Here is a 16098-nt window from a genome sequence, read left to right as displayed (position 1 = left end):
CAGAGAGTTTGGGGCCAGCAGCAGCAGCAGCAGTAGCTCATTTGTGCTGGAGACCAAAGTCCCTTTAACAAGTTGTGCGCACAGAGAGAAGAATCAGTCTCTGTTCTGCTTTCTGAGAGGATCATCACAGGCTCAGGTCTGAGGAGCTTTGGATGACATCTGAATTCATTGTCACTCAACTGTCAGTTCAGCTTCATTAATTAATGAGCAACATTATAAGCATCATGACCATCTATTAATACTGAGACACGAGGCTTCAGTTGTAATATTTGAACTCACGCTTTACATAATACAGAGTCATTCCTTTGTTTTCTATCAAATATGCAGTGAATGTTTAGTGTAGAGTCTTTTTAAGGTTAGACAGAAATATCAAATCCATGTCTTACAGAATACACCAAAAATACCCAAACCACTGTGTAACACTGCAATAAACTGCTGCTTGAAATGCACGAAGAATATGTTTGTGTGAATAAAATGGAATCAAAGCATCTAAGCTGTAAAATGTGAAATGACTGAAACAAAAATGGATACACCCTGCTTCACCTTTAATCCCCTATTCTTTCTTCAAATAAAACTCATTCTTGCTGTCTCACAGGACTGCCTGATCTAACCTTGTTTTACTTATGTTTTGGCAACAGGATGCAGCTAAAAGCTTTTGGTTTATTGTTTTATTTTTTTTACTACAATCATCTTCAAATATTAAATATATAAGAAGAGAGGTTTGAAACCACACTTTCGATAATAATTAGAAAAGTTTCACTGAAACTCCCACAAAGTTGTTCAATGAACAGGCCAGATGAGACCTCAGTGGTCACAGCTGGACCTTCTTTTACAGCCTGACATGATTTACAAATTATTTATTTGAATGCAATTGTTTTATCGTTGCTTTTAGAGGAAGTGTGCTTGGCTCAGGGGGATTCGTGTGTGCTGCGTTTACTTCTGGCTCTCAGAAACGCTTTCATGAAATTATACTCAAAAATAACCACCAACCCACTGCCTCCATAAAGCTTCTTTATAAAACATTCACTGATTCTAAAGAAAAAGCTGCTGAATAAACCCCTACATACTAGGTTCAACTGTTAATATAGAGAATGGCAGATGTGGTCTGGTGAGATCAGGCCGATTTATTTTGACGGTAAAGGAACTAAATTCTGTCGCCTCTCTGAATTTGTAGAAAGTCCTGAAAGACGGAAAAAAAAGGGGGACGGTTGCTTGGAGTTAATGTTACTCCAGAAACCCAAAAATGAATCGAGTTAGAAAAGAAGGAGTTCCGGTAAACATGGTCTGAACGAAACATCAACTGTTAGACCTACTTTTGGGAGAAGCAACGTGGTAACATTTTATTATCAAGATGTCTCAACAACTTCCTACTGAATGGTGAGAGAGAAAAGACGGGAAAAAGGTGAGTGGAATATGACCTCCAATCAGTGGCCATCATGCAAGATCATTTCATCCTTTTATATCTACTCTTCAAAACAAAAATGTAGCCTATTTATGCGACACGCCACTGTGCAGTGTGCTCTTATTCTATTATTTCCTTGGATACGGTTTGATGCCATCTGAGAAACTCGTTAAAACGATGCGAATAAAAGGTGAGCAGGCTCAATTTGCCGGTCGTTCTTCCCTCCCCAACCTGCTCTCTCGCGACGGGATCTTTTATGACAATATCTGTTCCCAGTGTCGCTCCACCTCAAGCGACTTCACAGCCCACCGGAGTCAGCTGGGCTCTTTTCTCGAGCAGGCTCGGTGTCCTCGGCAGGGGCGCAGACCGCAGGCGCTTACATAACGCTTCGCCTGTTCATTGCCGCTCTCCGTTACGCAGCGCCATAACGCTCATCCAGCGGCCCCTGTTTTTTAAAGATTTCGTTGAGTTGGCCGTTTGCTGGTCGTGTCCCCGCGTCCGCACACTGAAAACACAGCATGCGCCTAACGAATTCAGCAGGTTATTCGAGTTAAGTAGGCCTGAGGTGAGTTTTGCGCGCTGTCACGACCACAACGCTTCGTGTTGACGTTTAGGCTTTGGTTAGAAAATGCTTGTCGGAGTGTGATCCGGGGACCTCCAGGGGTCCTCGACGGGGCTACGGGGGTCCCGCAGCAAATAAAGCATTATATATTTTCAGCATGAATGAATTCACACAGAATGACTACCCAACTTAATATGTGCATGGGTTTTAAATATAGTCTAGGTTTAACCCTCACGACTGTTTTGTTTTCATATATGCAAATGAATCTGCAATAAATCAACAAAAATCCAACCATTTGGTTTTTTGGAGAGCAAATAAGATTTGTTTTGGGTGTCCGCGGTCGCACACGTGGGAACCTGGTGTTATTTGTTATGTGGAGTCGTCTGCGTGTCCCAGAGAGCTGAGACAAAACGAAATCGACCAAATCTGCGCGTATTCCGTATAAAAAATGGACAGAGAAAATGTGTTTGATTCCCCCCGCTGTGTGCCCCTCTCTGGTACAGGCAGCTTGAAGGGATGAGGCGGTCTGACAGCGCCCCCCGCCGGCCACGAGGAGCAGTGGGAAATTCTCTTAAAGGGGATGTCGAGAAAACCGGAAGAGGTTTTTAAGGTGGACCGGCGGAGTTAGCTGCACGACTAGGACGCTTCATGTTTTTTTTTTTTCCAGCAAAGGGCTCACAGGGCAACCTGGACTCAGACGAAAGACTTTGCACCGGTTCCGTTGTGTTTTTACATTTTTCCACCCGAGAGCTCAGACTTGTTGTAAGCGTATTGAGAGGAGATCCCGAGTCGTGCTGGGCCGGGCAGTCTTACCTTTATTAAACCAAGCTGAAAAATATCCCTGCTCATCAGACCTTTTTCTCTCATTTCCAGTTTAAAAACCACGTTTTTCAAGAATCCCCTTGAATTAAGCAAATGAGTGGCGACCACTGCCCATGCACAGCGATAACTTAGGGCACTAGTCCACACAGTCGAAACCCAGCTGCAGGATGTGTCAACCCGGTGTCATTTGCTTGTCAGAAAAATATTTTAGGACTCAGAATAAAACCAAATGCTCAGTAAGATTCATATGTTTATACATTTTGCATTGGAAATTGTATAATGGCCATAATGGCTCATTCGGGTGGACTAGAAGATGATCCAAGGCTGGTCCCTAAAGAAATACTCTGGCACCAGGTTACAACTGACGCAATAAAACGCAGATTTGGTGACTTTCAGATGCTTTTGAAGTTTCCAGATTTTGTTTTTAATATTGACGAAAGAATAGAAATGAGTCTCCGGCCCTCAAGTGGTCCGGCCGGCTTCAAATGGGCCGTGGGACAACGACGGAATCAAATCAATAATGGGATTTCCTTCATATCTTGACCTTGGTCTGACAAAGGTGGGCTCTAAATAAATAATTCAGCTCCTCAGCGTGGCGGGTTGTGAGCCCGCACCTGGAGCATGAGGACGCGTGGCCAGGTCACTCAGGACCACCTGACTTTTAGCCCAGCGAGAAATGGTGAAAGAGCAGACGCGAGTTTATTTACATCATCACCACCACAGGAAAAACTGCGTTTGGGAGAAACCACCAGTGATCCAGCGCCTCAGCAGCTGCACATGATGCAGGCTGGGGGTCTCACTAATATTAAAGTAATTAAGATCTCCAGTGCATTTTAACTTTTTTTTTTTTAACAGAAGGTCTATTTTACTGCTCTGTATCATATTAACAGGCCTTTTATTATTATTTTGTGTGTGTGTGTGTGTGTGTGTGTGTGTTTGATCCCCATTCAGTGAAGCCAGCCTCCTCCGTCCTCACAGCCTTTTTGGTCGTTTCGTTTGCATACAGTCGCCTCCTCCGTTCCTCTCCGTCCCCACACGCCCTGTATGCAGAGCATGTGTATTCACTGCACCTGCCTTTCTCCTCCTCCCCTCTTCTCCGTGTTCAACCTGCGCGTCCACACCACACGCATCCGTTCACCCAGCTGCTCGCCTCAGCTCCCGTCTTGTCTGCGGCCTTTGGCCAGAAAACTTCACAGCTCAGACATGTGGAGTCCTCTTCTTCGCGTGTTCATTTCACTGCATCCGTTTCTCAGCATCCTGTCCGTGGCGGCTCGTCCGTCAGGTCACGAGGATTCACCGTGGTTCACGGGCTGCGTCAACGCCAGCGACTCGTCTTTCTTCAGACTTCATACACCCAGGGGTGGCCGTGACCTTGACCCGGTAACCTGCTCTGCGCGCTGTCTGGATGAGGGGTAAGCTCGGGGAAACGGTAAAAGGGCAGCCGAGGAAGCTGCACTTCAGATGAAGCCAGTTCTTGTGTAAAATAACAAGGAAAATCTGCTTTTTGGTGATTTTTAAAAAAAAAAAAGAATTCCTACGGGACCACGTCGTTTGTCAGTGGTGGCAGTGATAATCTTGTATTAGAATAATCTAACAAAGACTAACTAGAGGGACCTGGATGTAAAGTGGCTTCAGATGCAGCCTATACATATATTGTTGCTTATTGCTAATTGGTCTCTGTTAAATAAACAAACGCAAGTAAAATGATTAGTAGGCAATGAAAACACTAATCTCATTTATTCCTCTAACACTCTGCTGTAGTTGTGCTGCTGTGATGATATGATCTCATTCTGACATATACAAGAGAATTTAAAGTCAAACACCAGAATAGCTTCTCACATAAGATACATGACATGGTTCATATTTTTCTTCATTTTTATCTTTCTGTGAGGAAATTCTGAAAATACACATATTTTAAAGCATTTTTTTCCCAACAACAAAAAATGTCTTAAAACACAACACTTGGCCTCAGGGGTCAGTTGGATTGGCTAGATTTTGTGTAACTGAAATGATTTATTATTTGCAATAAGGTGTAGCATATTGCTGCCAAGATTTAGACCAAATTTTAATGCAACACATTTTCTTACAGGGAACCTGTTTTAAAACGTATGAGCACAGTTCTGTATGGGTGTGTTTAGATGAGCTGGATGCATGTGTAGCACTCCCCCAAGTGTTTTATATTAAGCTTCTCTATTTGTCATTGAAGGTACCAGGTTGCAGTGATGACCTTGGAGAGCTGTTACTGTGCCAGGCACCAGCTACATGGTTTGGTCATTAGTGAGTGTTTCCATGTATCTTCCAACAGAGGGTCAGAAGTCAGAGGAGACAGAGAGAGACAGAGGTGAGACGCACTGCAGCCTCCCCCTTTAACTTTCAGCCTCTAACCAGCTCCAGCTCCGTTTCATGTCCTGATCCAGAAGTGACGGGAGGCACAAACCTACATGCTACTGCCTCCTTAATGCCAACATTTAAAATTAGTTGCACGTCAGTAACAAAATCCCTGAAGCTTCCCCTGTTTGACCCGTGCTGGATGATTCTTTAACTGTGAATTTCTTTTCTCTCCTGTCCTTCTCTTCTCTTCTCTTCTCTTCTCTTCTCTTCTCTCCTCCAGTGTGCTGTGCTTGCCTGTTGGATGCAGACAGGGGATTGTGGCACTCTACAGGACTGAAGGACCATTTCTGCACAGCATTAGTTTGTCCTCCTCTGTAGACAGAGTGCAGGCTGGGAAGACTTTTGTTGTGGAAGTTTCTGGAAACCTGGCAGGACGCCCCAACCAGCCCACAGGTTAGCTGCTACTGTATTTTACACAGGTTCTTGGAAATACAAGTCTTCTGTTTGACTCCTGTGTTATAAATACATTATGACTTTGCAAAGAACATTGTTTTTAAAAAGTTTTTTTTCCTTTAAAGTGAATTTTAAAAATTGTATTGCATTGTATATTATTTCCTTAACATTCCTCTTCTGTGAATTGCGTAAATTAATTTTTTGTCTGTTGCATATTCTTTGCGGTTTTATAAATAGTACTAAGATTTTAAAACTAATGTTATGTCAATTAAATTATTTAGAATTTTATTATATAATATAATAATTATCTATAAGTATAAATAATAATTTATTATTTATAAATATTGTAAATAATTATCATTAAAATTATAGGGAGAGGGTCTGTCCGCGCCCAGGAGTGCACCAACCAAATTTTAGAAAGACAGCATCTGTGTAGTCAGTGTTTATTTATTCATTTATTTGAACTTTTAAAGGTGCAGTCTTTCTACAAAAATTATGTAATTGCAAAAAACAGTCAAAGCCACTTCACAAAAAATAAATCACTGGCTACTTGTCTGGATATAAACAAGAAACGAGCTACATAAAGTTGTGTATTCATTCATGTGTATCCATTATAGTTTCATAACAGCTGCAGATGTGTAATTTGGTTAAAAAAATTCATAAAGAATGTATCTATATTTTTCAAAATAATCTCAAGGTATGATTTAAATTTTTTTTTTAAGTTCTATAATACAAAATAACTGATCATAATCTGAAATTAAACAACATCAAAATCTTTTATTTGTATTATGCTAAACAGTGTTTCATTTAGAATGTCCTTGTGAAGTTTTTATATAGAAGAATCTATTTACACACAAAAAAAATCACAACAGTATTCACAGTATTTATGTGATAAATGTTTATAAGTAAGTATATAGCATAGTATATAGTATATATATAGTATAGTATATAGCATACATGAGTGTTGTTTTATTTTCTTTCAAATTTGTTTTTTTTTTTTGTGATTTTCAGGGATTCATAGTCTGGGAGGGCAGGACCTCTCTTATGTCACTGTGGAGTTCCTGGACACGACCCCTAGAGGTCAAAGTTCACATCATGTCAGCTTGTTGGATGATGGTTCTTTTGTTGTGTCATTTGACTGGATTTTGGAAACTCCAGGAAAATATGAAATTAGTAAGTCAACGAGAGAAAATAGGAAAATAAATAATTAGGAATAAGAGAAATATGTATTACTGTGTAGTAATGCTGTCTCTCTCCCCTTTTCTCTCTTATCTTTTCATTCTCTGTTTAGATGTTATTGTCTCCAACAACCTCTCCACACTCTCCTCCACCCTCCACCTCTCTGTCTTGCCACCCTCTCCAGATGGCTTGATGATCTCTCTGCTCCATGGGCCCTTGGGCGTCCCCTCCTGCATAAGTCTGCACCACACAGACTTGCACAATGTGGCCATGCGAGCGGTATATCTGGGCGACCCTGTCACATTGCAGGCATACGTGGGTGAAAGTCTGGCAACAGGGTTCTGCTGGCGATTTACTCATGAAAAGAGAGTGCAAAACAAAGAGGTGGAGGGACAGAGCGAAGCTATAAAGACAGCTTGCTTCCCCAAGTCAGACTGTTTGAACAGCACTTTGGTATGTAGGACTGAGGTAATATTACTGTATCATGAGATATACATGTATCTTAGAATTAAAGGTTTTGAGCAATGAAGGCTGAATCCTCCTCTTTTTAAAGTGATCATTTAATACAAGGGCTTTGACAAGTTATTTTTTACAGTTTCTATTGATCAAAAATCAACAGAACTTCAGTATCTAAGATATATGATGCAGCTTTTGTATACTAGTGGCCTTAAATGAAAAGTCTCATATCAACTTCAAATATGGAGAAGTTGCACATTTTCCAAAAAAATGAAATGAAAATGAATGAATACATAGGCTAATGTGAATAAATGCATTCAATATCCATGATGGATTATATACATTAAGAATTTATTGCAGATTTGTTGAGAACATTTCTGCTGCAAAATGTTTTTTTCTCTTTTTAAAATTATCAAAATGCCAAATACTTCATTACAGAACAGTAATCCAACAAACACTTAAATCTGAGAGGTTTTTGCTGAAACTGACACCGTGTCTTACAACACAATCAGAACCCATAAATACAATGTATACAATGCAACAACAAGCATTTTTAATATACATTTTACTCTAGTTGAGTTAAATCACTAACCTTTCAGAATTCATAGAGGCCAAGGTTCAACCCCTAAAATAGAAAAAGTTGACAAGGGCATTATAACCAATTGGTTAGTATTTACTGAATTACTTAGTGAACTCTGCAGCCTCTACCTCAATGAGAAAGGGACATAATCAAACTTTGGTGCACACATGTTGCTGAAAACTAGTTGTTGGTTTTTTGCTACATTAAAAAATATCAAAGAGTAGATTTCATTCAACAAATTTTTAATCTGTATTCTAAATACCCCCAGAACTGGACCTTTGAATCAGAGGGAGTTCACACTGTGACAGTGAATGCCTCCAGTGCCAATGGATGGACACAGAAGACAATACATGTTGTAAGTACTCTGCTTTCATTCAGTGACAATATTATCCTAATGTGGCATTAATGATCGTAGGATAAGGCTGGTGATATTCTAACTTTATCTTATAGTTAACAAATTCCACAAAAGACCTAAACTAAAAATGTTGTCCTTCTCTCATACTCTGACTTGCTGATGTAAAGTTTAAAAAAACAAACAAAAAAAGTCACAAAAATATGGTTACATTTTTAAAAAAAAAAGGATAAATAATTTCCTTAAATGGTTAAAAACTATATATTTTAGCAAACATTATTCAAACTGCAGTAAATTGTGTTTTTGAGGGAACTATTTTCAGCTGTAGATTAATACACATATTTGGTGCATTAGCAAGTATTTACAGCAGCAGGATGGTGTATGTGGGATTGAAGGAAGACAAACTACATTATCCATGTTCATTGGTAACGCCCACTGCAAAAATGTAGTTTATTATTAGATTTTTAAATAGATTAACAGAGGAATAAGTTATTCCAAAGACTGTAAAAGTACAGTCTTTGGCTAAACATACATTTGATCAATTCATTGTTGATTTTGGTCTTTTCATGGGATTTATCAAAGGTAACAAAAATATCAAGTGTGACCAGACTTATCTTTCAATCTTACTCTTGGGTGTGTTTTTGTTCATTGTTTACTTGAAACATAATGTGGTTGTGTGCTCCTGCAGGTAGCTGTGCGTCCTGCTGTTTCTGACCTTAGAGTTAGTGTTTCAAGGAATCATCTGAGAGCTGGAGAGTGTGTTTCCGTGGATGTGGAGCTCTCCACCACCATGAATCAACACCTATTTGTCCTCAACCTCACACTGAATGCTGCGTACGACCACAACTATGAGAAGAGTGTCGATCTCAGCAGCATGAACACCTGCTGCAGGGACAGCATAGACAATAACAGCTGCACCACTGACAGCAGTGACATGAAGAATAATCTCAGTAATGACGACAGTAATGAAACTGACAACATCAGTGTCAACACTACTAACATTAATAAGACTGAGAGTCATACGAGCAGAATTACTGACTGCAGTGATCATGACCGTAACTATAGTAACCATGGCAACAACATCAGTCTCAAGCAACACCACAGTAATATCTATTGTCGTGGTGGCACCCACTCCTATCTCCACCATTTCATCCCTCTCCACCTCCTCCACACCTCCGATCAGTCCAGCTGCAATCTGCACCTCCACCTCCGCTGCCACCTCCCGACTACAGCAGGACAGTACCACCTCATAGCAAACGTTGTCTCCGCTCATGATCCTTCATCAGTGCTGCTCTCCACTGTCCTGCCTCAAGCCTTGATGGTGTATGATCGTATCTGTGCCCTGAGGCCTTCTGGGAGTTGGATGTCACTAGTTCCAACATACGCAAAATTTAGCCTGGAGGTCATCAGCTGTGGCAGCCGCGGGGGGTCGAGAATAACTTGGACTTTTAGTTTGGATCATGCTGTAGTGATAAACAGGACAACTGAGGAGTGGAACATAAATGTGCTTCTTCCATTAGCAGGGCAGTATAATGTCACAGTCAGGGCCTTTAACCCAGTCAGCTGGGCCTCATTTCAAACACAGATGCTGGTTCAAGATCGAGTTGGAGAGCTACTGTTGAAAGTTCCCTGTGTGATCAGAACAAATCAGAAACAATCAGTTGTGTTTAGTGTTGCAGCAGGGTCAAATATGACGGTCTCTCTGCTGGTGAATGCAACTTTACTGTACAGAAGCAGCAGCTACACTACAGGAGAGGAAGCAACAGTGGTTTTGCTTTTCAGCCACGCTGGGACAGTTGTGGTTGAGCTTCGAGCTGAGAATCGAGTGTCTTCTCAGAACAAAAGCGTAAGAGTGTGCGTTGAACGGAACAGGAAGCCGTCACCACAAGTTCGAGTTAATCCAAAATGGCAACCACCCACCAGTCAAAGTCCAGCTCACAGCCTGGGTGACAATGGTAAGGAAGTATTTTTAACGAACAGCCACTGAGCAGCAGCAGTGTGGCTTTTATGTCTTGCAACTGTTAAGAAAAATACATTATAAACTTGAAAGTGTATCTTCAATCAGTGTGTAAGTGTTTCTGATTTGTGTAATGACACATTTCTAAATTCCTAATTTATTTTTTCCAGATGGAACAGGCTCTATAAAATATCTGCAAATGTTTTGTTGCATACAGCTTTAGTTCAATTAAAGCCTCATGCTTTTATCTGAATGTGACACTGCCAAGCTGGAGACTAATTTTATTAACTACCTTGCTTTGGTTCTTGCATTTTCAATCACTGTCAAAGAAAATGTAAACTTCAAAATTAGTGGACAAATGCTCATAACGCATTTCCTGATGTTTGTGAAGGGACATCGTGCCAGTTTTGTTTCTGTCCTTTTCTTTCTTGAGGCATTTTCTCAAAGTTTGTGCAGATATTATGTGTATCTCTTTGTGATGAAGCATTTACATTTCTGTGGCATATAGCTAACATGTAGACCATGCGATATCTGTTTTGTCCTACCAGTGTGGATTTACTCAGAAAAACAAGCTTACCCCACGAATACGGATATAACTCTCCTGGCTGTGGCTGATGTGCCAGACCATGTAGAGTTCATCTGGCACTTTGGAGACTTCACATCAGTCAGAACCACCTCAAGGAATGTTACCAAAAGATACCACAAACCTGGCAGGTACGAGACCCAGACAAAATATACAACATCCAGTGTAGGGGTTTTTTTTTTTTTAAATATATAATACTGATTATTAAGATTGTTGGTGCACTAATATTAATGTTTTGTTTTCTTGCTGCAGTTCACCAGCCTTAGTGTTACCCTTATGTATTTTTAAGTCACTGAGAGTTTTCCCTTTCCTATAGTGTTTTATCAGGGTACACGCCAAAGGGAATAAAAACTTTTCTCATTTGCATGAAAGTCTCGTTGGGGGGTCCGGGCCATTTTTCTACACCTATTGACATCAGTGCGTCCCTCAGTGCAACCCACCTGCGAGCTGGACATTCCTCACAAAGCTTGGCAGCGGCACAGCGCACAACTGCTTAAAATGAAGGCCAGGAAAAGCTTTTCTTCGTTTTGCAGCCGTGCCGAGAAGATCACTGAGTTCTCAATTGCCTGGAGAATTGTTCTTTGAAAGGTCTGCCAGCGGAAGAACCACAAAGAATTCAGTGGCTGGAGCTCACTTTTACCAGGTTCCCTCCACTGTTGAGAACATTTCACTGTGAGCCCAGCACTTGAAAGACTGCTTCAGACTCTGAAGGCTCACAGCTTGGGAGTCGTGCGTTACCATCTGTGGATTTGTGATGTTTATCCAGGTCGCTGGTGACCAGTGGAGCAACACGCACAAAGATATTAATGCTAAAACGCTCGTCAGTATCGACATGCTACACCTTTTATAGCTCGGAAATGTTCTTCACAAGCAAATGATACAGTTTATCTTTCAGTAGCTATAAGCACAAAATTATTTCAGCCCCTACCTTTGAGGCTGTCGTGAAGTCCGACTCTGTCCGATTCCTCGATGTTCCTTTAGTCCGTAAGTTTCCACAGATGGAAAAAAATCAAAAAGGTTTTTCATAAAATTATTACAAGTTATGCATATTGTCACGGGAAGTCCACTGCAGACTTTCCTGCGACTTCATTCGCGGCAGTTGTCTCCGCATTTCTGCCATTTCCCTCCCTCTTGTTCAAGATCGGACTGCCGCAATCAGAGCCCAGGATGCTCTGATTGGTCAGAGCCCAGGGTGCTCTGATTGGTCAACTTCAGAGAGGAGAGGGGGGCCTTCAAGAGCCCTGAACTCTAACTAAGCGTTTTTAGATAGTGGGTGAATAGAGTACAGATGTACAGTGTAAGGAAAATAATGTCTTTTTGAAACATTGAAGTATGTAAATCCAGAATAAAATGAACACGAAAATAGCCATAATATTTCTCTTTAACTGAAATCATATTAACCATGAGTGTCAGAAATATGAATATCGGGAGTGTCTCCTTTCTATATATATGCAAAAAATGTAGAATCTGCAGGTTATCAGTCTAAGAGCTTGTGTATATACATTAATACAAATACCTCGACAATTCAAATCTCTCAATGTAGGTTTGATGTAGTTGTGCTCACGTCTGGTGGTCAAACATCCATCCCCTCTGAGGTGTTAACACTGGAAGTCCAGAGGGCAGTGAAGCTCAACAGGCTGGTCCACCAGGCCTCAGTCCTGCAGAATCAGACAGTGACAGTAAGTTGCCGGGTCAGTGCTGGGACCAACCTCACCTTCCTCTGGAGCTTTGGAGATGGATCGTCGAGGCTGGGACAGAGCACAGAGCAGCATGTCTTCCACAAGTGAGCCAAAGTTTCACATGATTTTTATGGTTACTCCTGTAAATTCAAGTTTAGATAATGCTGTAGTTGTTTGTTATGGATTAGTTTTATGCTTGAATAAATCAGAAATGTAAGGTTAATTTCCATATGTTTATGTGATGATATCCAATGCACTCTCTATTTAATTAACCTAAATGATGGACTTCAAAGTGAACATTGCTTGCACTTTCTCTCTGCAGAACAGGAGAGTTCAGAGTCGATGTGACTGTGTCTAATCTGGTCAGTTCTGCCTCTCTGAGCAGTCACATCTTTGTTGTGGACCGACCTTGTCAACCTCCACCAGTCAAAAACATGGGTCCTCTCAAACTACAGGTACATTACCAGGATGACTGTAACCTTGACCTTAACATGCAAATAGAGTAAAGCTAAACAGAAAATTCTCCTCTTCCTCTAGGTGCAGAGATATGAGGTTATCTATCTGGGGGTGACATATGAGAGTGAAATTGACTGTGACGTATCAGGAGGCCTGAAATACACCTGGACCCTGTTTGACTCTGCAGGCCAGATCTTCCATTTGCCTCACAAAGACACACAAAGACAGAGTCTCACACTGCAGAGCCATCTCTTGCACTATGACACCTACACTGCCATAGCCAGGGTAAGTAGCAGAAAACTCAATGATGGAGGAAGCAGAGGAATATAAAACATTTTTTCATAGTCTGGATCTTTGGACTTGGTATTGGGACTGTCTAATTGGTGAGTTATAGTAAAAATAAGTAATATTTGTAAAATTTGCACAGATCAAAGGGTCCCTCCAGTTTTGTTTTGTCAGAAAAGCGTGTATGATTTCTGTTATTGTTGTTGTAAAGAGATTGTCCATGTGAAGCTGATGGCCTCATCACTCATGTCATAAGATATTAAAATGCAAATCTGCCTGTTGAGATCAATGAAAAATCCTTAATCCTTGCAGAATTAGGAGAAAACTATCCAAACTCTAAATGTAAACACTTACTTCTACTTGTCTTAACTTGAACTAACGTTTACAAATGTGAAAAACATTTACAAATTTACATTACTGTGGTTTGACTCCGTTGCTATAATTCCTCTGCAGGTCCAGGTCATCGGCAGTGTAGTGTACAGTAACTACAGTGTAAAAGTTCAGGTGATGCCGAGTCCTCTTGTGGCTTTAATCCAGGGTGGCACCAATATCTTCATTAACAAGAGGAACACCACCATAGTAACCCTGGATGGCCAGAGATCTTATGACCCTGACTTCCCCATGAACCCACTCAGGTAGAATCTGTGACCTATGTTAAAGTTTTTGATGGACATCCAACAGTCTCATTTTTCATCTCTTTGTGGTTGTTTTATATTTCTCAAGACAAGAGAATGTGAAATATTAAAAGTCACTTCATACAGAGATACGAACAAGCCAACTACCAATAACCTTCTGACTCTGGTATGGGGAGCACCAGAGGTGGCCAGTCAGAAGGGGGGACAAGGGGGCCTGTGCCACCCTTCTTGCCCAGACCCTCAAGTTTGCTTGTACTTTAACATCTTTTCTTATTTTCTTTTTATAGCTACAGCTGGACATGTAGACCACTCAGCTCCATCACCACTTCCTGTTTCCACCAACACATTCCCACCTCCTCACCTGTGCTCACCTTTCCTATCAGTTTATTGAAACACAACTTTGACCAGTTCCAGTTCACACTCACCATACACAGCGGAGAGCGTTCAGCTTCATCAGAGACCTTCCTCACAGTAATACCAAATCTGCTTGGGTGAGAGTTATAAAAATTCACTGTATCTCAAGTATGTTTATGGATGTGCATTAACTAACAATTGATCAAACTGGAAAACCTGTGCCATTCATAATTAATTGCAGAAAGAATCTAATTACATGACTGTCCATAATGACAAAACTACAACTTTTTTGCACAAATGATTGCAAAAGGATAAACAAAACTAAACAAAATGTGTTTTTATTTATTACTATTACTGTTATTAGTATAAAATAAAATAAAAAAATTTATTATTAATATTATTATTATTACTGAAATCTGTCAAGACTTGAAGGACAGCTGAGGATTAAATTGCTTTGAGTTATAGTGAACTGATTGAACTCAACATTAAAGAACGCGCTTTAACATTTATGTAAATGTTTCCAATCCAGGAAGGTGTCAGTTTATTGCCCTCGTTGCCAAGGAGACCAGGTGACCTGGGATCAGTCATTCTCTGTCAGTGCATTGTGTGATGACTGTGATGTTTCCCCAAAACACATCCAGTACACCTGGAGCCTGTACCTGGTCAATGCTTCCTCCAGGCCGGTGATAGAAGGTAAGATAAGGACAGCTTTACCCCGCTGAGACTAAAGGTTCCACATATTTCAGTTTTACTGGATTAATTGTGATTAGATGAGCAATAGTAAATTACCAGTGTTTCAGAAATACTTCACCTTAATTTTATTCTGTTCTATTCCAGTCCCATTTTGTTACACAGTGGATCTCGGTGCTCCTTCCACAATCATCAAGGGTCCTACCAGTTCCCCCCAGACTCTTGGGTCTTCCACCCTGCATCCATCAAACACAGATACTTCGCACTATACCCGTACGGTCCATGCCTCAACCCCTGTCCTCCTGGCTGAGATCGCCTCTGAAACTAGAACCAGAAAGCAAAACCTGGGCCTGACTGACGCTGCAATATCGTCAAAGAAGAGCAGACACATGTCAAACAAAGCTGGTGTGTTAATAAATGTACTGTAGCTTGTGAGATAAAAACTGTAACCCCAGTGTCTAACCTGAGCATTCAGATACAAAGCACCACTCTGTCTACATAATACCAGTTGGATCAGGTTTGACAGGTCAATTGTTTATACTACCATGGTGCTAGCTGTTGTTTACAATATAAATTATTTCATTATACTGGTTAGTTGAAATCAAATATTGTCAAAACAGTGTGTACATGTATAGTTTAAAATGTTGATAATGGTCAAAAAGATCCTGCAAGCATTTGACCTCTGGACAGCAATAAGAAGTAATACTGTGCAAGGTCATAGTTACAGTAAAATGGGTAGTTTATGGATTATTTCACAGCTTGTCCTCTTTATGTCCAGGGGAGGAGCCCTTTTATCATTCTGTGGGAAAGTCTGACCTCCCAGAGCATCAACCCTCCACTGAGTACCCACCACTCACCATTGACAGCGGGGGAGTCCTACACTCAGTCAGTGAATTCCCAGTTCACTCTGACTTCTCCGCTGAGTGGGATTTTTCTTTTCCTGTCCTGGAGAGTGGTGATGTAGGAGGGCGACCAGGTGAGAAAAAAGAAAACTGAGCTGGAGAAATAACTTTAGTCCTTGAATGATAAAATTAAAGGTTGCGTTTACCACCACAGGTATTTTTAATTACTCTGGCTGAGTAGATTTCAGCTTAGGTTGAAGCTAGGTGTAAACAAACTAGGTCTAATCAGGCACAATAGGAAATGCAGGGTTGTTGCACCTGTTTGATCATATTTTTCACCACTTGGGGGCAGCAGAAACAATCTGTAAACATAAACACAACATTGACTCATAAAGTTGATATATTTAACTTCTTAGCAAACTGTTCCACATCCAGCAGATGTGAAGCAATGACCGTAACCTTAATTTAGACTCGTGTTTG

At 40.8% G+C, this 16098-nt stretch overlaps 1 protein-coding gene and 1 long non-coding RNA gene across 2 annotated transcripts in view; one reads left to right on the top strand and one right to left on the bottom strand.

Moving 5' to 3' along the window:
- Positions 1–1442: 1442 nt before the first annotated feature.
- LOC139625435 (polycystin-1-like protein 1) overlaps positions 1443–16098 on the top strand; it is a 33816-nt gene continuing 19160 nt past the window's right edge. The window contains exons 1-16 of the mRNA XM_071485407.1: positions 1443–4198; positions 4993–5127; positions 5398–5570; positions 6582–6743; positions 6862–7202; positions 8054–8140; positions 8826–10092; positions 10643–10808; positions 12221–12460; positions 12679–12811; positions 12894–13097; positions 13551–13732; positions 14020–14223; positions 14616–14779; positions 14924–15181; positions 15555–15752. Of these exons, the coding sequence (XP_071341508.1) occupies positions 3831–4198; positions 4993–5127; positions 5398–5570; positions 6582–6743; positions 6862–7202; positions 8054–8140; positions 8826–10092; positions 10643–10808; positions 12221–12460; positions 12679–12811; positions 12894–13097; positions 13551–13732; positions 14020–14223; positions 14616–14779; positions 14924–15181; positions 15555–15752 (4282 nt within the window). The 5' untranslated portion in view covers positions 1443–3830. The remainder of the gene's footprint in view (positions 4199–4992; positions 5128–5397; positions 5571–6581; positions 6744–6861; positions 7203–8053; positions 8141–8825; positions 10093–10642; positions 10809–12220; positions 12461–12678; positions 12812–12893; positions 13098–13550; positions 13733–14019; positions 14224–14615; positions 14780–14923; positions 15182–15554; positions 15753–16098) is intronic.
- On the bottom strand, positions 6779–12199 carry LOC139625436 (uncharacterized). The gene is made up of 3 exons (XR_011691888.1): positions 11606–12199; positions 7798–7830; positions 6779–7044 (listed from the first exon to the last, which is right to left on the bottom strand). It is a non-coding gene; the product is annotated as an uncharacterized lncRNA (long non-coding RNA).

Source organism: Trachinotus anak, unplaced genomic scaffold (assembly GCF_046630095.1).
Source record: "Trachinotus anak isolate AG129_WGS33_773 ecotype Australia unplaced genomic scaffold, CSIRO_AGI_Tana_v1 ptg000009l, whole genome shotgun sequence".
Taxonomy (NCBI): domain Eukaryota; kingdom Metazoa; phylum Chordata; class Actinopteri; order Carangiformes; family Carangidae; genus Trachinotus; species Trachinotus anak.
This window is presented reverse-complemented; position numbering and strand designations above follow the sequence as displayed.